The sequence below is a fragment of the Mustela putorius genome, unplaced genomic scaffold (genome assembly GCF_011764305.1).
Source record: "Mustela putorius furo isolate JIRA1106 unplaced genomic scaffold, ASM1176430v1.1 tig00000174_pilon_pilon_pilon, whole genome shotgun sequence".
Lineage (NCBI taxonomy): Eukaryota > Metazoa > Chordata > Mammalia > Carnivora > Mustelidae > Mustela > Mustela putorius.
In genome coordinates, this window is record NW_025421304.1 from 32,102,526 (window position 1) to 32,126,446 (window position 23,921).

General features: G+C 52.9%; 2 protein-coding genes across 10 annotated transcripts in view; one reads left to right on the top strand and one right to left on the bottom strand.

Moving 5' to 3' along the window:
• Positions 1–41: 41 nt before the first annotated feature.
• Positions 42–22,372, top strand: LOC101672130 (pyruvate dehydrogenase phosphatase regulatory subunit, mitochondrial-like). 4 transcript variants are annotated; one of them, XR_006605608.1, is made up of 6 exons: positions 42–229; positions 5,366–5,574; positions 9,968–10,101; positions 12,061–12,253; positions 14,424–14,501; positions 15,206–15,662. XR_006605608.1 is itself a non-coding variant. In XM_004754008.3 (4 exons), exons 2-4 carry the CDS (start codon positions 10,041–10,043, stop codon positions 14,491–14,493), a joined length of 324 nt encoding a protein of 107 aa, XP_004754065.1. In that variant the 5' UTR covers positions 49–229; positions 9,968–10,040; the 3' UTR covers positions 14,494–15,662. The 4 variants fall into 4 exon arrangements, 1 of the variants encoding a protein (XP_004754065.1); XR_006605607.1 differs by lacking the exon at positions 5,366–5,574 and adding an exon at positions 20,684–22,372 and having other exon boundaries at positions 47–229; positions 15,206–15,366; XR_006605606.1 differs by lacking the exon at positions 5,366–5,574 and having other exon boundaries at positions 50–229.
• Positions 13,043–23,921, bottom strand: part of LOC101692716 (pyruvate dehydrogenase phosphatase regulatory subunit, mitochondrial) — a 37,907-nt gene continuing 27,028 nt past the window's right edge. For 3 of the 6 annotated variants that reach the window (XM_045076300.1, XM_045076302.1, XM_013057020.2), the window contains 2 exons: positions 18,794–18,976; positions 13,043–17,734 (listed from right to left, as the gene is read on the bottom strand). In XM_045076300.1, the coding sequence (XP_044932235.1) occupies positions 17,330–17,734; positions 18,794–18,976 (588 nt within the window). In that variant the 3' untranslated portion in view covers positions 13,043–17,329. The remainder of the gene's footprint in view (positions 17,735–18,793; positions 18,977–23,921) is intronic. The other 3 variants (XR_006605605.1, XR_006605603.1, XR_006605604.1) reach the window with 3 other exon arrangements.

Below are 23,921 nucleotides of genomic sequence, written 5' to 3' on the forward strand. Positions count from 1 at the left end.
ACGCGCGCGTGCGCGGGAGCAATCTCGCGCCGGCGTACCCTTGTGGGGGCCGTAAAGCGCGGAAGGTCGCGGTCCCCGGCGTTCCCCGGAACTTTTTACTCACTCTGCCCCGCCTCTTTCCCTTCCCGGCTCCCAGCGTTCTGGTGCCGGGACCCCTCGCAACTGTTGTGGCTGCTGCCCCGCTGCCGCCGGGGTGGTGCTGACCGCGGAGCGCTCGGAGGCCCGTGAGGTAAGGAACCGCTGTGGGGCCGCTCTGGCCTCCTCTCAGCGCGTCTCAGCGCCCCCCTTTCCGCTCTGGTCTCCCTCGGGGCTGGTCCCGGCCGCCCCGCGTTTCGTGTCGCTTGCGCCGGGTGGCCTCAGGCCTCTGGCGGCCGGGGTCGAGAGGGATTCGCCTCATCTCTCCCAGCCTGTCCGCGGCTGTGCTCCGTCCGGCCGAGGTGGTCCGGGTTTCGGAGACTAGTGCCCGGCTGCCCCGGGGCCTGCGCCGCGGCCCCTCAGGGGGCGTCCGCCGCCTCAGCCCGACGTCCAGAGCGCCGGCGGTGACCGCGCTTCGCGCTCCCGGCCTCGGGCTTGCAAGCCCCTAGGGCGGAGGAGGCCGGGCTCGCAGGTCTTCGTCCGCTGCGGGCGCAGTTGCTTTCCCGCCTGGAGACGCGCTGCGGTCCGCCTGCGCCTCACTAACTTGCAGGACTGCTGCAGAGTGCGGCAGCCAAGTTAGCGGGGACAGTGTAGGCCCGGGGCAGTGGGCCGTCTTCGTGATGCGTGAGCACTCGGCACCGATGTGAAGCACACAGATGGGGTGCGGGCGTCTTCAGGTGTCCTTTGCCGGTGTGTGTGAGCGTGACGTACGGGGCTGCGGAGGGAAGGGGGTGGGGAGCCGCGCCCCAGGGCACACCTGGCCGGCACACCTGGCCGGCGCTGGCGGTTCGTATTGATTTCTTAAACTTGTCTGATCACCTGGTGGCATGCTGCTGCCCCTCGGAACAATTTGTTACTTAAACTGTAACCCCTGGAGGATTTTACTAGTTGCCAAGCACATTTAGATATGGCTTTAAAAAATCCTGATACTGACAACAGGTGTTTGGGGAGAAGGACGATGTACGACCGGGAAACTGGGCAGCTGGGGATGCCCGGCTCGCTCAGGGCGGAATGTCGTCCCTTCGTCGAAGCCGGGCAGATGGGGATGCCTGGCCCGCCCAGGGCCGAACGCCGCCTGCTTCACCGAAGCGGAGCACCCGGGAACGCCCGGTCAGCTCAGGGTGGAAGGAAAACCGCCTGCTTCCCTTTTTCGTTATCGCTCCTTTCTCTTCCCAGCAGGGCTCCTTGTTAGTTAGATGAGTCCTTTGAATGTGCTTAGTTAACTATAAACTTTATCCTCATTCTTGCTTGTTTGCAAGACGGGATTAACGTTTGACCTTCATCAATCCTTCTGTTGGCTATTGTTTTCTATCTAATAAAAGTGAGACTGTGGAGTTGCTTGTGGCAGCAGTCCTTTTCGACTGTTGTCCCCTGCTCACAGTCTTTTGCAGCTGACTTGTTGGTGCCTAATTCTTCTCTCATCCACCACTGGAAGCGGCAGTGGCACTTGTTGAGAATTACACACCCAGCACCGGCAGGGTCCGACTCTCCAGAGGGGGAGCCTGGGAGAGAAAAGTCCTGGGGGGGGGGGGAGCTCTAGGGCTGAGGCAGGTGAGGGACATCTTAACCGCTCTCCCCTCACCAGTCTTCGTTGTCCCCAGCGGCCCGTTTGTACACACGCTGTGACCGTACAGAGGAACGACTCAGAGGGACTTGGAGCTGCCCTCTTGGTCGTGTTGGTGTAAGCAGATGTGGGCATACCTAGTCCCGATATTGAGTTTGCTCGGCAGATAATTTTTCTTCTTAGCGGAAGGCATTGTAGGGTCGTCTTAGTTTTTTAAAAATATAATTTCTTTTGGGCGCGTGACTTGTTTAGTCGGAAGAGCATGTGAGTCCCGAATGGGGTGTGGAGAGTACTTAAATAAAGCTTAAGATATGTATTTTTACACACACACATATTTTAAATCCGGTTATCGCTTTTCTTTCTTTGTTTTTGACACCTTCGGTTTCTTGTCTAGTGACTTTCCCTTCTCTGCCGTCAAGCTTGGCCTTGGTTTTGCTGCCAAACCTACTTGGATACTCTGGCACCTGCCTTTCTTTGTTTGGATCCACTTTAAATCTTTTTTGGTTCTTGTTTGCCTCCACCACTCACTGATTCTTTCAAGGTCATGATGCACACAAGGTCACAAATCTACTTGGTTCTCATCACCCTAGGCTGTTTTTTTTTTTTTTTTTCCTGGAACAGTCTAGGTTTCTAACATTGTTTATTTCATCTTAAACCTCATCTGTTAATATGTGTCTTCTGTGGCATTTGCAATTCCTTTTATCCCACCAAGGGATGTGTCTTGTGGTTCTGGCCTCACAGCTACCGCTTCTGTACTCGTCTGAGGTTGTTTGATGGGTAGCAGGGAGTAAAGATTCTAGGGTAGACCCTGTGGTGCCATCCCGACAGGGTCTTACTCCTGGCTCTGCCACTATTGGCATTAGAGAAGCTTGGTCGAGTTCCTTCCCTGTGCCTCAGGTTCCCCAAGCAGTAGAAAAGAAATTTTAGTGCCTTATAGGTTTGTGAGTTTTAAGTCAGTTTTAAGTCAGTTGTACACCTAACGCAGCATCTGGTAGATTGTAACTGCCTTTGAAAATATTCCCATTTTCTTTTTAAAAATTCTTTCACGTGATTTAGATATCCCCTGAAGTCTGAGAGCCTAGCCTTGAGATCTCTGAGTCCTCATTGAACTCCTCCCTCCCCACCCCCGTGTGTTCTCTCTTCTTATCCATTTAGCAACTTACATTTCCTAGGTGCCTATCCTGAATGCTGGGAGAAGTATGATCAAGCTATATCATTGGTCCCAGTTCCCAGAAATCTCCATGGTTATATGATACTAAAAAGTATCTTTACCAAGTGCTTCTTAGGTCCAGTGGCCATGTTTTTCCTTCTATTCTGATTGGGTGTTTGTAGCAGCTGTGTGAGGCAGGTCGTCCTAGCTTACCTCGTGGATGAGGAGCCCAAAGCATGGGGATGGAATAACTTGCTGCAAGTCCTAGAGCTAATGAGAGGTGGGTGGAGGCTTTCAAACCGCCAGCTGTCTGTCTCTCTGTAAAGCCTACATTCTCAGCTGGGCTGTTGTGCTGTTTCCCTGATTGACCAACATGGTCCGGGAAGCTCTGTGCTGGGAGAAGCCCAGGGTGCGATGGGAGAACATAGGAGGGCCACCTGACCCAGTGCTGGGGGAGGGGTAGGAGGGCCACCTGACCCAGTGCTGGGGAAGGGGTCTAATAAGATTTCAGGCTGAGAGCCTTGGCGTTACCCTTGTTTGGGGAGTGGGTGGAGAGTGGCGGGAGCTATACTGTTTGGTTAGAGGAACAGTGTGCCTGGATCCCGGGGGTTTCAGAATCCTATCCTGTTTGAGGAATTAGTTACAGAAAGGTTCAGCCTGGCTTCAGGAGAGCAGAGATAAGAAATGAGCCAGACAGAGGACATAAACAGAAATTTCTGCAAAGATGACATCCAGATGGCCAACATGATGAAGTTCTAGAACCTAGGTGAGGTTTGGTGGGCTGAGGTCCGGAGCCGATGACCAAGAAAGAATTCTTGAGACATCTTTGGTGCAAAATGGTGGTTTATTAAAGCACGGGGACAGGGCCGTGGGCAGGCAGAGATGCGGCCGCCCCGGGTTGTGAGGGGTGGTTGGTTATATACGCAGGAGTTGGGTAGGTGAGGACAAAGGGCTATTGGGGCAAAGAATACTATCAGAATATTGAAGGCTTAGTTACTATCAAGTAAAGACAATTGAGAGTCTCCTGGTGGAATGTTACATTCCTGCTATCAAGCATCCTTGTTAATGAGATTTAGGTTTAAAAGAAATTTAACTTTATTTACTTTTCCTTCTACCTCCACCTCCTTCGGTTTTTATGGAGGGGAGGGTGACATTAGGCTTGAGGAACTGAGTAAGGTAACTTCTTTGTTGTAATCTCGAGGACATTTGCAAACCAAGGGAGACTCCTGTCTTGTAGGATTGTGATCTCAGCAAGTTAACTATTTATCGTTTTATGGCAGTCAGGGGTGCCTGAGCAATGCTACACCTATGGAGGGGAGCGGATGGAAGGGGGGGGTGCAAGGCGCCAGCTTTTGCTTTGTCCTCAGCCAGCCTCCTGCTCCCTCATCAAACAGACCCATGAAAAAGCGCTCCGCATCACTTGGCATCAGGGAAATACAAATCAAAACCCCAATGAGATACCACCTCATACCAGTCAGAATGGCTAAAATTAACAAGTCAGGAAATGACAGATGGTGGTGAGGATGCGGAAAAAGGGGAGCCCTCCTACACTGTTGGTGGGAATGCAAGCTGGTGCAACCACTCTGGAAAACAGCATGGAGGTTCCTCAAACAGTTGAAAACAGAGCTGCCCTATGACCAGCAATTGCACTACGGGGTATTTACCCTAAAGATTCAAATGTAGTGATCCGAAGGGGCATGTGCATCCATGTGCATAGCAGCAATGTCCACAATAGCCAAACTATGGAAAGAACCTAGATGTCCATTGACAGATGAATGGATAAAGAAGATATGGTATATACATATACAATGGAATACTATGCAGCCATCAAAAGAAACGAAATCTTGCCATTTGCTATGACATGGATGGAACTAGAGGGTATTATGCTGAGTGAAATAAGTCAATCGGAGAAAGACAACTATCATATGATCTCCCTGATATGAGGAAGTGGAGATGCAATGTGGAGGTTTGGGGGGTAGGAAAAGAATAAATGAAACAAGATGGGATTGGGAGGGACTTTTCTGAGACTTAATCTCACAAAACAAGTGGACGGTTGTCGCGGGGAGTGGGGTAGGGAGAGGATGGTTGGGTTATGGACATTGGGGAGGGTATGTGCTATGGTGAGTGCTGTGAAGTGTGTAAACCTGGCGATTCACAGACCTGGGGCTAATAATACATTATATGTTTATTAAAAAATTACTAAAATAAATGAGCCAGATAATGAAGGGTCTTGCACTTCCTGCGAAGGAGATTGCCTTTTCCTGAGGGCATCGGAAAGTCACTGAAGAGTTTTAAGCAGGGGTGTGAAACAAGATTTTCATTTGAGAAGACTGGCTTAGAGTCCTGTGTCAGGATTGTGGGGTGTGGGGAGAACGGGGTGCAGAAGCCCCGTCAGGAAGCTTCTGCAGTAATCTGAGCACGGGTGGCCGCCTGTACTCTGGTAGCTGGAGCAGTGGGGGTGGGAGAAGTCGGTCCACCTGAGGGAAATGAAGCCTGTGAATCCTTGGTCCTTGCAGGTTGGCTGCATAGAGGAGCCCCCAGGGTTCTCATATATGGAGTCACACTGGGGACACAGAAATGGAGAAGATTTGGAGATTGTGGAGGATGGGTTTCCCTGTTGGATGTGCCCATTTTGACCTCTGGGAGCCCCAGCGGACTTGCTGTTGTTCCCTTGGAGGTGCAGACGCAAATGTTGGGGCCGCTGTGGATTGGGCCCTCGGTCACGGTAGGCAGTGAAATCCCCCGGAGAGTAGGGGACCGAGGGGAGTAACTGGTCCCAGAGCCCCATGAGGGACATGGACTCGGAAAGATGGACAAGGGAGAGCAGCCAGCAAAGACGTGGCCAGGGTAGTAGGAGTCAGGATTAAACCACGAAAGAGGGTGTGAGTAGAGGGAGCGGTGGGCGACATGCGGTGCTTGAAGAGGACCTTATGAGGAGGGGGCCAGTGTTCCCAGAAGTTGGCAACATGAGCCTTCTCGGTGAGAGCAGCATTCCTGGCTGTTGGGGGAGGGGGTGCACAGAAGCCAAACTGCTTTGGTTCGGGACAGAAAGGAAATGGGGGAAAAAGGGACAGATCATACAGGAAGCCCTTTCCTGAAGGTATTCGTCAAGTGAAAAGACAGGTTGTGAGTTCGCATTAAGAGTCACTTCTGGCTCAGGACGCCTGGGTGGCTCAGTCAGTTAAGTGGCTGCCTTTGGCTCAGGTCAGGTCATGATCCCAGGGTCCTGGGACCCAGTCCCGCATTGGGACCTTTGCAAGGTGGAGAGCCTACTTCTTCCTCTGCCTGCCCTGCCTACCACTCCCCCTGCCTGTGTACGCTCTCTGTCTCTGATAAATAGATAAATAAAATCTTCAAAAAAAAAAAAAAAAGAGGAACCTCTGGCTTGACCACCGGCCAACCATACAATCACCAGTTACGGGTAGGGGAAGAAGGACACAGTCAGGCGGCGGCACTCGGGTGCAGAGCAGGGCTTCACATGGGACTGCTTATTTCGTATGGGGGGAAATCGTTGTTTTAAATTTTATTCATTTATTTGAGAGAGAGACTGCACGCAAGTGCACTAGTGCCTATGAGTTGGCAAAGGGGCAGAGGGAGAGAGGGGGAGGGGGCTCTTGCGGCCTTGAACTTTGGACCCTCTGAGGGAAGGAGAGATGGTTGCAGATGCCAGTGGGATTGTCGGTGGAGTTTCAGGGGAGGAGATGAGTGGGGTTATCTTCTTTGAAGGAAGGAAGGTGGGGGGTCCGAGGTCTGGAGAGGATCAGTGCTGCGGGTTCAGAGGCAGAACATACACAGACATCTGCCTGTGGCTGAACCCGTGATGCCCCCCCGGTTAGGCAGGGGGTAGCCACTGGCCTGAGCCATGGAGGAACTGGGTCTGTTCCAGTGTGACCAAGCTGTAATCCTTCTGAAGGGAGGGGGTGGGGGAAGGGGAGGAGGATGCTCCCCGCCGCCCCCTGGAGGCGAGCTCAGTAGCACGCGGCTGGCCAGGAAGGGGTGGCCGCTCCCTCAGAGGAGCTGTGGCTCTGTGGACACCCAGGGGAGAGGTAGTGGGCGAAGGGCCAGGGCTTAACTTTGGAAAGGATCCTCTGGAGGGCACAGTGGAGAGATCTGGAGGGGAGGGTGCAGGGTGGTGGGGAGGGAGGGAAGCACAGAAGTTGGTGCTGTGGCCACGAGGTTGCAGGAAGAAGCTTCTCTCCTGAGACCCTTGGGCAGGGACCAAGGGTGCGAGGAGGCCTGGTGACTACTGCGAGGCAGCCGAGTGATCGGCCCTGGTTGGGTAGGATTTGACTTGGGATGCGGTGTAGGCCTTGCTCAGTCTCTGTTTGGAGATGTTTGTGGTGGATAGGCGCCACACCTTGGCCTTGGACGAGTTGGGATTTTGGGGCCCCGCATGCTGCTGGGCGTGCTGTCTGCCGGGGCTCTCCTCGGAAGTCCCCTCCCCCCCAATGCTGGTGACCCGCTGGTGACCCTGCCGTCTCCCGGCAGGTGTGTCTGCAGTTTCCTGAACCTTGAACAGGCCTCTGCTTTGCTGGGAGAGTAGTTCTCCCTGGTGATCCGATCCCATACCCTTTTGCTTCTCTCTCTGAAGATGCTGGTCCCAGCCTGTGACACCCGAGGGTGCAGGATAAGCCAAGCTGGACTCCCCCACCCACCCCTGCATCTGGGAGGAGGCCTGCCGGTCCCTGAGTCTCCCTCCAGCCCGCGGCCTGTGCAGACACGGCGCACACCGTCCCTCACCACAGCTTTGGGTCCTCTCTCTCCTCTTCCAGGACCTCATTCTTTGTCACCAGCTCTCCTTCCAGATCCACCTCTTTCCCTTTTCCCGGCCCTTCCCGCCAGCAGTGAAACAGGTTCAGGGCCCGTGCCTTTAGAGACCAAGAGCCTTGCTCTGCTCCCTTCAGAACAGAAAGTGAAGGAACAGTCCTCACTCCCTCATCTCCTCGCTCGCTCGGGAGCTTGCTGTGGCCCCGGTTTCATCCCGAGCACTCCCCTGGGAATGCTCTTTTTGGGGACACCAAGGACCTCTGCTGTCCCAGCAGACCCTTGTCCATCGTGCTGCAGGGTCCCTCAGGCACCATCCATAGGGAACCACTTTTTTTTTTTTTTTTTAAAGATTTTATTTATTTACTTGAGAGAGAGAGTGAGAGAGAGCATGAGCAAGGAGAAGGTCAGAGGGAGAAGCAGACTGCACATGGAGCTGGGAGCCCGATGCGGGACCCGATCCCAGGACTCCAGGATCATGACCTGAGCCGAAGGCAGTCGTCCAACCAACTGAGCCACCCAGGCGTCCCGGGACCCGCTTCTTAAAGCCCCTTTCCTCTCTTGGCTTCTGTGACACTACAGCCCAGGCCTCTTTCTGCCTCGCCACGGCTCCTTCTCTGTCTCTTGAACCCCGTCTGTTTGTCTGGATGCTGTCCGTCTCCCCAGCGCTCTGTCCTCTGTCCGGTACTTCTTCCTCTTCCCAAGCTCTGCGTGCTGGGGAGCCTCAGGGTCCTGCTTGTTCCTCAGCATGCTGGGTCTCCAGATACCTGCGCTGGTCCTTGGCTTCAGGCCTGGATGTCTGACCACTGCTGGTCCTTTCCCCGTGGATGCCCGCCAGACATCTTGCGTGTAACCCCTCGGGTGGGCTGTTGGCCCGCCTGCGCCCCTTCACAGCCTCCCTCTCGCTCACTCTCCCTGCCCGCCTCCGTCCCCATCCCTGGCCCTTCACACTGTGCTAAGTGGCATCGGTTGCTTAACCCAGAAGCTCTGCCGTCTGCCTTAGTTCTCCCCTTGCCCCATTTTAACATCCCATTTGCTGGCACGTCAGTTCTGTCATTTCGCGTCCAGAGCAATCCAGTTGCGGCTCTGACTCCACTGCCACCATCCTGCTCTGAGTCTCCGTGCCCTCCCTCTAGGACTACGGCGGTCGCTTCCCAGCCCTGCTTTTCCTCTCGTTCTCCAGTCCTCTCCCCACCGTGGAGCCGGACTGATCTTGGAAAAGCATGTCCAGTTATTTCATTCCCTGCTTCTGTATTTTCCTTTGCACTTGGAGTGGAATCCCAGCTTGTCGCGATGGCATCCAAGGGCTGTGTGTCCTCGCTTTCTGCCTGCCTCTCCAGCCTTGTCGTGGGTCCCCTCCGCTGATCACGCTGTGGGCACATTGGCCTCCTTTCTGTGCTGGGACTTCTCAAGGTCTGCCCACCCCACCCCCCACCCGGGGCCTTTGCACATGCTTGTGCCTCTGTCCGGAAGACGCAGCCCGCTGATTCCTGGTCACCATCAGGTCTCTTTTCCAATGTTCCTTGTTCCCGTCCGTCCTATTTGGCACATGACTTCAGTTATTCCAGCACGTTGGCTTTGCTCCTTGTTTGATCTGGGTACGGGCCGCCCCTGCTGTGGGCACCCTCACAGACACTCAGACACCCCCTTGCGCTCTGTGTCATGGATCTGGTGGGTGCTGTAGTGGTTAACTGCGGTTCATGCTCTGTTCAGGCTGTTTCACTTTTCCCTGAATGTCCCCTTTCTGTGCTGTTGCCTACCAGAAAGTGGATGACCTTTAAGACGTCTGTTGTATTTATTTCTGAGTAGGCCAATACATGTACACGACTCAGAGTGAAAATTGTAGAGAGTGTACAGGGGAAAATCCCCCCCCCCCATTCTCGCTGGAAGTTTCCCTTGTTGGAGGCAAGTTAAGTTCCTTGTGTATCATTCCAGATGCTCCCCGCTCATATGAGCGCGTCTGTATACGTCAGCTCGGATGTGTACCTGGGCATTCAGAGAGCAACCCTGATGGACAGGGTTATATAACAAAATATTATACAGGGTTAAATAACAAAAATATTGTTATTTTTTCCACTTTTGTATTCAGGTTGGTAGCGCACCTTAAAGTGTCCCTCCCCTTGCTTTGCTCGTTAGGGTTGTTCCATATTGTGGCAGAAAAGCTTTCTCTCGTTCCTTTTTCTGTGCCCATGTGGAGTATCCTGCCGTCGAGGGGACTGTGGGCTGTCGGTGGCTAGGGAGGTGGCCTCCCCCTTCCCAGCTGACAGACGACGCCATAATGAGGGTCTCTGACCTAGCTGCCGTCACGCGGGGGGAGCGAGTCCATCTGATGGCATTTTGGATGTGTCCTGCAGGCTGGCTGCTGGCTCCACGAGGTTCTGTGCTGGCATCCTGAGCACTGCCAGGCACCTGACCATCGAGCAGAAGATGGCAGACTATTCCAACAAGCTCTACCACCAGTTAGAGCAAGAAACGGGCATCCAGACAGGTAAGCAGGTAATCCGCCGCCGCCCCGCCGGTCAGCCTGTGGTGCGGACTCCGGGGCTCTGGGCCGTCTGCGCCCGGCACCGCGTCAGCCCGCGGGTTCGGTGGTCAGGACTCGAGTCCCAGGCCGGCGCTGCCGCTCGCCGGGGTCTTTTCCTGGCGCGAGTCTGTCAGCGTGTTGCGCTGTGTCCCGTTTCCCTGCCCGCCGGTCGAGGGGATCCGTCCTTACCCCGGATCCTTTCCAGAGCCTGTCATCCTCAGGATGTGAACGGCTCCCTGGGCCGTTTGCTGTGACTTCACTCACTGAAGTCTATCTAGCAAGTGGCCACACGTGGCTCCTGAACGAAGCCGCCGAGGACTTGCCCCGGTTCGGTGCGTGATGGTGACATTGCTCTGAGCCGCGGCACCTGCCCGGTTGCTCTGAAGGCTGTTTCTGACCAAAGAGCTTAAACGTAGGTTACCCGTCATGTGTGTCGTCAAGGGGAAAGACCCCAGGCAATCGCGAGCTAAGTATGACCAGAGCAAGTAGAGGGAGGGCCGAGCCCCGGGACAGCCCCGCAGGGTCACAGGGTAGAGGGTGTCTGTCCGCGTGTCGTCAGGTGACGGCCCGGCCGGAAGCCCAGGGTCCGATGAAACCGTTTGGTGGCCACGGGAGTTGTCCTGGGGGAGTAGCGGGATCTAGAGCTGAAAATTCAGGACGCCCGTGTCCGTCAGGGTTGCTCTTCTGAAGACCCGTGTAATTCAGATCCCAGATGGTTCCAGGCTGATCCTGGCAAGGTTGGTAGTAGCCTGACGTGCTCGCCCGCTGAGGTGGCCCTGCCAGGGGTTGCAGCATAAGCACCGGGGATGTCTCCTTTGCTGCCCGTTCAGCGCTTATGTGACCCGCGCCACGGCTGTCGTTGGGAGGGTGAGAGTTGATGTACTCAGAGGCTGAGGTTTTATGGCATTTCCCTTTCACAGGATTCCTACTCTTGCGAAGCGTCGCCTCGCGTGTAAATCTTGGATCAAGACTGAATGTCTGGGAACTGGGAGCGGGTGGCTGTGTTCGTGCAGAGGGGAGATGCCAGGAGAGGAGCTGGAGGAGGGGAGGGAAGAGGCCGTGGCCCTCTGCCCAGTGGATGAGCCTGGTGCCCCCCCCCCCCACAGTGTCCTCAGATTTGGCCGGGCTTCCCCTGGAGCGGCGCGGACTCAGTGAAGATGGTAAAAGGCGTCCCCGCTCCTCACCACCTCTGCTTTTGTCACGGAGGTTGGCTGCTGCGTGCAGGACAGGCGGGAGCGGGTCCCTTTTGGTTGGATTTAATTTGGGGGCAACGGGTACTTGAGTCGGGTGGGAGCAGAGTCGGAGTCAGGAGAGGGTCTGCCCCGCGGGCCCCGAGCCGGAACTGCCGACTTGCGGTCCCGGGTTCGGTTCCTCGTGCTTTGCCGAGCCCTGCATCGCTTACCTGCTTGGATGCGAGAGGAACCCGGGCCGTAGGCCTCTTGTCTACAAGGGAAGTTCATCTCACTTGAGTTCTGGGTCATTTCCTGGAACCGCATTTGGAGCCTGGTGTCTCCCTGTTGCTTTGCAGGGCAGCAGGGAAGTCAGGCCAGGGAGGGTGCAGGGGTCACGCTAGTCTGTCACCCCCGTTGCGGTTCAGCCATGGTGCAGCGGAAAGGGGAATGGGGGTCCCCAGCGGAGAATTCCGTTACCCGGCAGGATGTGCAGGGGTCAGTCGGGGGACTGGTTTTGAGCCATTAAATGAAGACACGTGACCTGTATACAAGCTGGATTTCCGGATATGCTATCCTCAGAGAGAGTGCATTTACGTGAGGGGCAGGCTTTCTGACTCGGGCCATTTGGCTCTTCTGAGAAAGCCTCCTTCAGGAGGTTCTCTGTGATACGAGGGAGTCGGGAAGCTGGAGCTGGAAGGTTTTGAATCCCCTAAAGCTGAGGACCGTGTTTGGGTTTGTTCTCACGGTTCAGAGCCCCTGCTGAGTTCCCTCCTGCGTCGCATGCCCGACCTGGAGACCCTGGAGATCCTGAAGTTGGTGAACTGCCCTGAGACCTTCACCCCGGACATGAGGTGCATCATGGGCGAGTCTCCTTCGGTGAGGGGCTACTTCGTCCTGGCGGGAATGAACTCTGCCGGCCTTTCGTTCGGTGGAGGGGCTGGGAGGTAAGTCTTTCTTGCTCTGCCCCCGTTTGCCGGGCGCTTCCTTCCTGCAGTTTCTTGTTGCTCCTGTGGCGCGTCACGGGGGGTGGGCAGTGTGGCACGTTAACTGTGAGGAGGTAGCCGTGATTGGAGAGTTGTGCCCTAAGGTCATCACTGTGGCATATTCTGGAAGTGTCACTGCACAGTGTTTTGTGAACTCTTCCTTTGGAATAGTCTGATAGAGTGTGGGATGTACCTTTGTATTGAGTGCTGCCCTTCAGTTATCTCGAAATTTAACAAGTATGTTTGGAAGACACGATGAGATTGTTATAGACCCATTAGCCAATCTACGGATTCACCAATGTACTCGTTCAAAAAACCGCTGGGTAAGTAAAGTCCAGTGACTGAATTTTTAGGTCATATAGTGAAAGATGTGGGTGTGTCTCTGTTTTCTTCTCTTCCTACTATGTGAGCAATCATGGACAGAGTCTGTTTTGCACACCAGTGTGGGCCCTCAGGTGATGGGTGATATGTCAAGTATCAGGTTCTAACTATGTAATCAATAGGCAGAAGGGGAGGTCAGATCCTTCAACAGAGATCGGAACCTCAGGACAGTAGCCAGAGGCTCTCCCCAGGCTGCCACCAGTGTGTGGAGGTTTCACGATGCCTCTAGCTTACCCTTGGTTTCCATGTGGTTTTCTTCCTCTTTGGTATCAGTGTAAATGGTTTTGTGGAAAGTGTTTACCTCTTGCGATGGCCAAATACATTTATTGAGTTACTAGGGATGAACATTTCACAAGTGGACACAGCCAGAATAATTAAAATGTCTGTTTATTCATTTACAAACTTAGTAACATGAAAAGGACATCTGAATTGGAATCTGGCTTGATAGAAACACAGTGCACAATGTTAATACCACATTCATGGAGGCAGAAATTCACCCCAGGTACTAAAGTCACCAGAGTTCTCGAGAAAAGGTCCCATCCGCTAAAGTGCCTTAGATGTCTTCAGCACCAGAAGCTGACGCTGCAGAGGGACCGAAAGGGGCTAAGCTAACTGCACATTTAGAGACGTAAATAAGGAGTCACAGCCTGAACGATAATTACAATGGCATTTCCTGGATCCCAAGAGTAGATTTGAGAGTGAAGCATTAATTGTGCTGCGAGAAACCCCCTCAGTGAAAGAAGCTGCAGAAGCTTTCTCCCCCTCACCTGTCTGCTCTGGGGAAGGGAGGTGATGGCGGGGTGCCTGGGAACCCTCAGACTGACATGAAGTTTCTTTTCATCCTGCACCCACCGTGGGACATCCTGGTGTAAGGCACGAGAACCGGGCTTGAAAAGAGGTGCTCCCAGCTCCAGTTCTTGGTGTGCAAAGGAAATCCTGGCATAGATCTTTTGAAACTGATGCTAAAAATCTCCTTCCCACCCTCTTGTAATTTCTGTCTTTGAGGGACAGAAAACCGAGAAGGCAGAAAAGGTTTGTGAAGGGTAAAAATAGGTACCTCTAGATATGAGGAGAAAGCCCAGGAAGAAATGTGTAATTCTTCAAGGGATGCAGATTCTCTGCTTGGAGAAGTCAAGAATCACATTATACGATGAATAACTCTGGTGTTTAATGAACAAAGAGAAGGCAAAGACATACAAAAATATTTAGTTCTCTTGAAAAATAGTGCATCTGTAGTGATGAGGGGCCGCAGACGCAGCCGTGGGCGGATGAGGGGAGCCTTACAACTCAGCACCTTGAAGTGGAGGAGGCCGAGGGGCTGTCGGGGACGCGCTGGCAGGCAGAGCCCGGGGCTCGCTCGGGGCTCACTGCGAGACACGGTTAGCGCCCGAAGACTCCCGGGTCAGCTACCGTTTCTGCCCTCTGCTGTGCTTCTCTGAACCCATGCACCTGCAAGTGACAGTTCGGGACTCGTGAAAATGTTCCCTTTGTCGTTCTGATAGAAGATTTGGGGAGGGGGAGTGTGCCAAAGGAAGTGGAAACAGCAGGAAAGTTCTCCAGTACTAAGCAAGGTGCCCACACCTCCACCTCGGATACCAGAGGGGCCCTTTGCTGCTTCCACTGGTGAGACAGCTACAGAGAGACAGCAGGCTGCACCCGGGAGCTAACCCTGGAAGTCAGCCAGGACGCAGCCTTCTGGGGTCAGAATTGTGACGACAGATGATAGAAGATTCCCTTTTATCTCCCTCAGGTTCTCAGCGGAGGGTAGAGACTCAGATGCCAGAAGATGTGTCCATCAGGCAGAGGATGAACAGAGCTAGAAAGCAAGGTGAGGGGTCAGCTCTCCAGTGAGGGTAAGCCGCTTCCAGAAAGCTTCAGTCCCGCCGCATCGCGGGGGGGTGGTTAACACTGCAAATACGCTCAGAGGCTGGTAGTGGAGGAAGGAGTTGTTACTTTTCACTTGTTTCACTGCCTCAGAGGGGAAAGAGGTAAAGCTGTTGGTCTGTACAAGGTAGAATCCATGGACACCAGATCTCTTGGTGAGAAGCCAAGTCACCAGGCTTCTCCTCCTGCAGAAATGGGGTAACTGAGCCTTATCACTGAGCCTGGTGGTCTCTGTGCCCCTGTTCTGAAGGGCAGCTCTTGTATTCGGGGGCACAGGGAGGGACCCCTGCCCCCAGCAGAGCACTAGAAACGTAGGGGGGTTGTTTGGTTCTCTCTCCTGGAGCAGGTCCCCTGTGCAGTGCTCCGTGGCTCTGACACGTTAGAGGACAGCAGGTAGTTCTTGTCCCTTGCTCTAAAGTTTTCCAAATTAGAGCGCTCCTGACTTCAGTGACACTGGTACGCACAGGGAGTCTCTCTGCTGCAAGCTTCCCCAGAAGACAAGTGACCGTGGTAGCGCCGGGAACCAGGATTTACATGTGGTGCCAGGAAGTGGGGGCTTAGCAGGTATTTCAGGGGAAGAGAGGGGCCGCAGGGACCCGCAGCCCCGAGTTTTCATCTGCTTGAGGCCGGTATGCTTTGTGTTTCTAGCTTCAAAGAGAAGAGCGCAGAGGCCCTCCCTCAAGAGAGCCCAAGATCAAGACAGCACAAGAGGTGACAGTGGATCCTTTCAGAGAAAAGACCGCGTGTCTGAACACAAAGTCCCGCTAACTGTTCCCAGCAGTCCGGGGCCCTGGGATCTCCAGGGAGAGGTGAGTGGTCATCCACGGTGACGCACGGGGCCTGACCGCCGCAGAACGAACGTGTGTCAGGTGTGCGGGGAGGCAGGGAAGAGTCATCCCCCTCACAGTTACGAGCAAAGAGGGAAACTACCGAATTCAGACGGACAAAGTCTGACATAACCAAGAGATTTCAAGGGTGAGTGTTCGTGTCAGAAGCGAAGTGTGTGTGTCAGGGTTCTCGATAAACAGTGATGCCCCGGAAAATTAACATCTTGCCAATTACAGCTAAGATAGAAGTAACTAATAAAGCTAGAATGTCTTTTAGATTCAACCTGAAATAGTTTTTCATTTACAGAGATGAGTGTGGCACAGGGCACAGGCTGCCTCTAGCGCCGCGATCCTTCCTCAGTCGGGCCCCGCTGCTCACAGCTGCCGCGCCTGCTGTCTGGTGGGGCAACACCGCTGCCCCTTCCTCCCTCCTCCCCAGGGGCAGCGTCTCTCTGGGAACAGAGTTCTCACTACCTACTCCCTTAATAAATCAACTAAGACCTCCTTAAGCAGTCAGTGATCAAGTAGGCGTTGTCTGGCTGGGGAAATGGCAAGCAGCGTCTAGAAGGAATCTGATTGAGTAAATAGATCCCAAGAAATGCCGCAGCAGACACAGCTGAGGATTCTAAGTTGCTCTAAAACAAAAGGCTTTTTAGTATCGAGACCTCACTAGAGCTAATGCATCCAAGATACCAAGACAGCAGTTCAAAATCTGTAACAACAGAGGTGGCCCAGCTAACTCCTACCTAATAGCACAGAGGGCCTTTCCGGTGCCCCAGGCCCTTTTCCATGCGGGAGCCCCAGAGCGCTGGCTGGCTGAGAGTGGACTCAGGACGTACTCTCTCCCTGCTCAGAACTCTCCGCAGACCCATGGCGGGGGCGGGGGCAGCGCTGTGTGGATCTGTCGGTTCTGGGCCAGAGGAAGCCAAATTGGGGAGGCCAGCAGCTCTCTCGAACTCAGCATGGCCAGCGAGGTTTGGTTCCTCACCAAGACCGCACAACCCTCCTGTTCCAAAGGGACAGCAGTGTTCAGTGGCGGAGGGCCCACTGCACAAGGGACAGGGGAGGGAGGATGGACCAAGTCAAGGCGCTTGGAGAGACTGAGCTTAAAGGCAGAAAGCAGCAGCAGCGTTCTAGCAGCAGGAAACCGGCTGTGCACCTTCTGAGATCAGACCCTTGCAGCTGGGAAAAGCAACACAAAAGGCAACATGGTTTTTCCCTTTCCAGCACTGGCTTGTTTACTCAGGCCGATAAAGGCTCTTGGAGAGCTGAGCGAGACGCGCAGAGAATTTGAGGCCGGTGGCCCCGGCCTGACACTGTAACACCCAGGCTGGTAGGGACCTCAGGATGGTGCCAGGGCCGCTGTTCACTAGAGACCAGACAGCATCCACGGGATGCCTCGCGGGGGTGAGGTAGATGGTCGTCCTCCTGCTCGAGGTACCAGGGGGCCAGCCCACAGCACCGGGAAAGGGAGAGGGATCCGCCTGGCCCAGCAGCACGGCCCGTGCTCGCACAGGGCTGAGCCACACACGCAGCGAGCCACGGCTCCGAGAAAAGTCGGCCTCACGGAACTCCTGCCCCGAGGCCTGCACACCACCAGCTTCCCTTGCTTCGAGACACAGCATTAGAAATCCGACTGTCCCGGTTACCTACTTGCACAGGTGGAGCTGGCGCCTGTCCTGCCCATTAGACATGGTTCTTGTCACCACGGGAATCTGGGGGGCGAAGAGGGGAGGGAGGAACAGCCCGGAGTGAGCGGTAGATGGAAAAGCGCAGAAGGGACGGGGAAGGTGGAAGGAGAAGAGGTTGCGAAGCAAAAGGTTTAAAAGCAGGTGAAGTTTAAAATGGCATCAAGGAGCTGAGGGCTGGGAGGCAGAGGTCAGGACCGACGGGGGCGGAGGGGAGCGCTGCGGTGGGGGGAGGTGGGCAAGTGAGGCCGCCGGCATTACTTCCCGTGCAAGTCACTTAGCTCTACGTCCTCCTTTCGGCGCTTGTGAGTGAAGAGTGAGGTGACCGGATAGAGCTTGGCCTTGGCCTGGAACCGGTGTCCCGCGATGTCAATCTCATACTCTCCCCGGTTAATAAAATCTGCTGTCACCACCTGTTCTTCCCCTGTGTCCTCGGAAAAATTGTGTACAAAGCCCAGGCAGACGTGGCGCTCCAGGGTGTAGCTGTAGGCGCTGCTGGTGGTCTTGCCCGCGTACTGCCCGTTGCGGTAAATGGGCTCCCCCCACCATGGCCAGAGGTCCAGGTCGGTGTCGTGGTCGTCCAGGATGAACATGGTGAGGCGTTTGTACACCCCGTTCTGCTTCTGCTGCAGCAGAGCATCTCGGCCAATGAAGTCCATCCCCTAGGAAAGAAGGCCAGGCTGAGAGGGGACGGCCGTGCTGGGTGCCAAGGGGCCCCTGGCGTCCCTGGCCGGGGGCACCCCCTCCGCCCCCCGGTTTCCCGCTGCATGAAAAACTGCGTTCACCGTAGTAAAGGCCTCCTCAGGGAACTTCTGTAACACAAGCATTTTTCAGATTTCAACCACAAGACCACACAGAAAAAAATACTGAGGAAGAAAAATCCTCCAAACGTACTCGCTAGAATTTAGAAAAACTACGTTTTTATATATGTAGAATCTCAACAAATAGCCCACACATGTACATCTATATTCAATGCTTGTAGGTTCGCATAGGCAACCCAGCAGTTAGAAACAGTGATTATGAACAGATAAAATGGTGTTTTACTTTTCTTGACACTCTTTGCTATCTTATCCCAAATTAGTATTCATTACTTTTCTATCCGAGAGAAAACCGTTACCTGTAATTGTGCACAGAGAAGACTACAGAGCTGTACCGCACGGGAAGGCCTAAGATCATTTGCGCAGCAGGAGCGAGTGCGGGGGGCCCGGCTGGGGGCGGCGGGAAAAGGAGCACACGCTCAGAGGGAGAGGCGGCAGCTCGGGGGGGCAGGCTGGTGGGGGGCAGACGTGGGAAAGAGACTTTTCACTAACATCCTCTTGACCTAGTACTTTTCTAAAAAATGATGTTCCTACTCACTTTGAAAAGAAAGAAAACTGAGGCAGCTGACTCTAAGAGGCGTACCGTGTACAAAGGCCCATGGCACCGAAATGGAGCAACTTCCCCAACAGCCCTCTGTCTGCAGGAGCGCCAAGCAGGGTGCCTGGCTGCTCCGACGGTGGGGTGCGCAGCTCTTCATCTCGGGGGTGTAAGGGGTGGGGCAGCCAAGGGCTCACAACCCGTTTTTTTATTAGGACAGACATTTTTCACTCTAAGGACATCTTCCTTGTCCATCCAAGGCCATCCCTGGGCCTTCCACCTCAGCCGCTCCTTTCTGAGGCCACGTCCACTCCCGCGGCAGGGGGTGGGGTGGGGGGAGCCCTTGGGCCGCGCAGACACAGTACCTTCTCCAGTTTCACCCGAGATTCTCGTCCACATTCCAGGGGGGTGGTGAGGGTATTTAAATCCTGACCCCAGAAGGCAAAAAACTTCTCAATCCGAAGACTACGAAGAGCATAGTACCCAGCATTCCGGATTCCGTATTTCTGCCCAACGCTCATCACCTCATTGTACACGTGCAGGGCATACTAGAGGGGGAGAGGAGAGGTCAGTGACTCGCACATCCATTCGACATGGGGGTGTGTCTGGCAGTGCCGACGGCAGGCCACCTCGACTCTGACAAGGCAGAGGGTATATGAAATTCTCAGGATGTCTCATCTTTGACAAACCAAAGCACTACCCCCCCCAAGGGGTAATGAGCCAGGGTCTCCCCAACCCCAACATTAAGCTCCATGAAAGCAGTACCCGTAGCTTTCCCTTCTCTCCAGCGCCTCGAACAGGGAGCAGGTTGCGAGTACTAATCCTAGACGCATGCCTACCCCCCGGCATGGCCAGGCCCATCACCGCCTCCGCAGCAGCCCAGTCGTCTGCCACGGGCTTTGCTCTCTCGCCCCACTTGGCTCCCCCGTGACCCCTCATGCACTGCCCGGGCTAGGAAATGCATCACACACAACTCTCCACAGTCTCTGACTTTTCACAGATGACAGCACATCCGGACAACCAGATCAAGTCACAGAGGAGCCAGGACGGCAGCACAGCCCTGCCCGTGTCCCACAGCAGCCAGCCTCTCGTGGCATTCTTTTCTTGGTTCTAGAAACTCAGATACCTTAAGCAAACAAAGTTTTCCAAATGGAAAGCAAATGCTCAATCCCTACCTAAACATGCTGTGTGGAATCTAAAGCCCAGAACAGACAACGTTATTTGCTAGAAAAACTGAAACAAAAACCAAAACAAGAAATCGGAGAAACGCTGTACGATCGCACAGTGGAACCCAAAACAACGAAGAAACGCAAACCCACACCCACAGAAAGACCAGAGTTGCGGTTCGAGAGTTGGGGAGTTCCAGGAGGGGAAGTGGAGGGAGGGGACAGAAGGTACAGACTCCCAGGCAGGAGACAAATGTGAGCTAGGGAGGGAGCAGACCACCTGATGACCCTGGCGGGGACCCTGCTGCGTGACAGACACATGGGCTGTTTGAAGAGTGAGTCCCGAGTATCTAAGTCACAAGGAAAACACCTTGTGTGCTCTTCCCTGAGAGATGAACGACGCTTGTGGAACTTAGCCTGGCAGTTCTCCCACGGGGCTGGTCAGTCCACCAGGCCGTGTGCGCGCAAACCTGTCCAGTGACACGTGCCCATGGTGAAACCAGAAAAACACCTGGTTTCCTCCTCGGCGTGGAAGTCCTTTCCCCTGGTGGGGCCCCTGGCCTGTCTGGTGCATTCCTCCAGCTGAGGCAGCAGCTGCTGAATGGGCCACCCGTGGGGACAGCCTCCATGCGACCGCATCTACACACAGCTATGGTGCCTGTGGCCCAGACACCTGCGTGGGGGCAGGCTGAGGGGACAGTGACAGGGACATGGCAATAATGAAGGGCCCGCATCCCTGGTGCCTTCCGTTCAGTGCTTTCCGGTCTTGAGCTGAATACTAGAGTGAAGAGGAAGGCCAGGGAAGAAAGACTCAGCAGGCAACTAGGGCTGGATGAGAAAAGCAGGTCCCGAGCATGTACACCTTGTCTAAGAGCTGGGGATTCAGTGTGAGCAAAGCTAGAACCTGCCATCTGCTACCACATCTCGGAATACATTTCCCTCAAAGAGACCAATGTAGTTGACAGTAGAGTTCACATGGCTTTGAACCGTGTGGGTCTCGCTTCTACATGGACTTCTGTACATGGTACAGGGCTGTAGATATATTTGCCTTTGGATTTTACTAACATTTTCTATTCTCTACCTTCCTAGACTGGAAGAGGACAGTACGCAGTACACAGAGCACATGACGTATGTGTCCGTCAGCTCCTCGAGTGATCAGTAAGGCTTCCAGTCAACAGCAGGCTCTTAGCAGATCACGTTTTTGAGGAGTTGAAAGTTCTATGTGAGGCTCTGGGGCAGGATGGGGGTGCCCTGACCCCCACGTTATTCAAGGGTCAACTGCATAACCTTCTTGAGGATGAAAGCGCTTGAGAAGAACCCAGGCATGGCACAAATCACCTCTTGGACTCATGGAAAATCATAAAAACAGGACCAGCCCAGGATAGTCAGACATAGAAACCAAGGCCTTAACTAATGAAGCTACTGGAGCCACAGAGCATCCCCCTCTTGACCAGGTTTGGCCACTTAATGACACAGGCACCCAAGCGGCAAAGCTGACTGATCATGTGGCACTTCAGAATTGATCCCTGCCCGCACAGGCACAAGTCAGCTACCTCTGCATCAACTCTTCCCAAATTGTGACTAATCCCTTCATCTTAAAACCATTATATCTGTCTGGACAAGGACATAAAATTCCATGGGCTGGCAGATGCATGCTTCTGCCAGTAACGGAAAGAAAGCCTAAGGCCGTAGGTAATGCAACTAACATCAAGAACAAGACAGAGATGCCTAGGATCCCTATGTACATAAGACTGGACCCTGAAAATTCCAAGGACTCAACTAAAAAACAACTATAAGAAAATTTAGTAAGGAAATAAAAAATATAAAAGAAAAAATGGCTTTCATTATCACTTTGGGGCGCCTGGGTGGCTCAGTTAAACATTTGCCTTCAGCTCAGATCATGATCTCAGGGTCCTGGGATCGAGACCCGATTCGGGCTCCTGGCTAAGCTGCTCCCTTTCCCTCTGCCCATCTCCCAACCTGTGCATGCTCCCGCTCTCAAATAATAAAATCTTTTTAAAAAATAATAATCACTTAGAAGATAATGGAACAAAGATACTCCTCTCATTCACAATAGCAACAAAATATTTTAACATCTGTAAGAAGAAAACTTCAAATACCTCTGAAAGGTCACCAAAAAAACTTAAATAAAAACTCAAAGGCTTTCTTTTTAAGATTGAGCACATCATGTCAGTTCTTCCTAATGTATAAATGTAATATAATCCAGAATCCGTCAGTGTTCTTAACTAGATAATTACAGTTTCCAAGGGAAAATAAGAAAACATGGTTTTTTCCCCAGAGTTTTCCAAGCTATGGAGGAGGATAAGCACGACCAAATATTACAATACATAAGTGACCCCGATCATGGATAGACTAAGGGAACAGAAGTCCAAAAATAAAAACAGAAGTCCAGAAATAAATCCAAAAACATAGAGGAATTTAAGATCCGTAAGGACGGAATGTCAAATCAACTGGTTATCCATGTAGAAAAAAAGTCTAATCCATATCCCATGAAGTACAGCAAGAGACACTGCAAAAGGATGGGGCATCAAAATACATGAAAACCCCACAAACCCATACAACAGAGCAACACAACTATAAAAGCACTAGAGGAAAACTGAAAAAAATCTTACAATCCTGACGCTATGCATCACACTCCAGAAGGCACAAAAGATCAACTCAATTACATAAAAATCCAATGTATGAAACATTTCTCATAATTTTTTTTTTTTAAACCCTGTGTGGCAAAAAAATGAAAAGACCAGTGACAAACTGGGGGGCATCTAGGTGGCTCAGTGGTTAAAGCCTCCAATTCTTGGTTTCAGCTCAGGTCACGATCTCTGGGTTCTGAGATCAAGTCCCACATCGGTCTCTGTGCTCAGTACCAAGTCTGCCGGAGACTTTCCCTCTGCCCATCCCCCCGCTTGCGCACACACTCTCAAATAAAATCAATCTTAAAAAAAAAAAAAAAGACAAACTGGGATACACCTCAACAGCAAGGACTGATTTAGACAATGCTTAAAAACTGGTAAACAGACCAATCATTGGGGCACCTGAGTGGCTCAGTGGGTTGAAGCCTCTGCCTTCAGCTCGGGTCATGGTCCCAGGGTCCTGGGATCAAGCCCCAAATCGGGCTCTCTGCTCAGCGGGGAGCCTGCTTCCCTTCCTCTTTCTCTGCCTGCCTCTCTGCCTCCTTGTGATCTCTGTCAAATGGATAAATAAAATCTTAAAATAAATAAATAAATAAATAATCTTCAGTGGAAAAAAAAAGACCAATCATTGATTATAAAAGTGCACAAAGGTTATGACCAGAACATTCATTCATGCCACGTTTATTAACCACTTAACTATGTGCCAAATACTTCTCTAGGTGCCTAGGATATAAAAGTTAAAACTGATAAATAATCCTGCCTTCAGAGAACTTAAATTAAAGGTAATCTGATGAATGAAATAAATAAAACACATTTTATCAGATGGAAAGCAGAGAGGGAGAACCAGGGGGTTCTGGTTCTGGCTGTTGCGCCCGTTAAGGCTTCATCCGGAAGATGCCATGTGAACGCGACCCGAAGCAGGTGCGGCTCTGAGAGCCTCCCGATGGGGGAAGGGCACACCAGGGAAGGGGAAGAGCCAAGTGCAAAGACCCTGAGGCAGGAGCAGCAGCACAGTCCAGGACTGGCGTGGAGCAGAAGAGGCAGAGAAAGGATAAGGTCAGAAGAACAAGGTGGGGGAGGGGCAGGCAGGAGTGCACAGGTCCTACAGATGAGCTTTTACTTGGAAATGGGTTCTGAAAAGTTGCTTCATCTCACAAAGAAAGTGAAGAGTGCGCTGACAACGCCGTACCTATCAGCCAGCGTGCCAGCGTGTGAGAGAGCAGCGCTGGGGCGTGCGCGTGTGCGGCCCGGGAAGACACCGGTACACAGAGCGGCTTGTAACAAAGGCCTACAAAGCGCTCCACCCACAAACATCCATTAGTCCCAGACTAATCACGTAAATGATGATTTGATGATGTGATGTGAAGGAAGACTCACCATTGTTAAAAAATAAAGAGGGAGCTCTTCTCTTTAGGTACTGACCCGGAAGGAGCTCTACGATTATTAAGAACATCTGTATGCTTCCATCTGTGTTTCTAAAAAAGGGTTATGGTGTCTTTGAACTTATCTGCATATGCACAGAAATCTTGGACATGACCTACAAAAAATAGCTGGTCACTAGTGGTTGCTGGGAACTGCTCAGGTGGCACTAAATCCTTCCTATAGGTTTTGATTTTTTTTTTTAATTTGTAAAGATTTTATTTATTTATTTGACAGATCACAAGTAGGCAGAGAGG

Excerpts from the sequence above, each read along its gene's own strand:
- LOC101672130 (XM_004754008.3), top strand. The coding sequence starts at position 10,041 with ATGGCAGACTATTCCAACAAGCTCTACCACCAGTTAGAGCAAGAAACG. Across the intron at positions 10,102-12,060 it reads AGAAACGGGCATCCAGACAG|AGCCCCTGCTGAGTTCCCTC; the intron begins GTAAGCAGGTAA and ends CTCACGGTTCAG. Across the intron at positions 12,254-14,423 it reads TTCGGTGGAGGGGCTGGGAG|GTTCTCAGCGGAGGGTAGAG; the intron begins GTAAGTCTTTCT and ends TATCTCCCTCAG.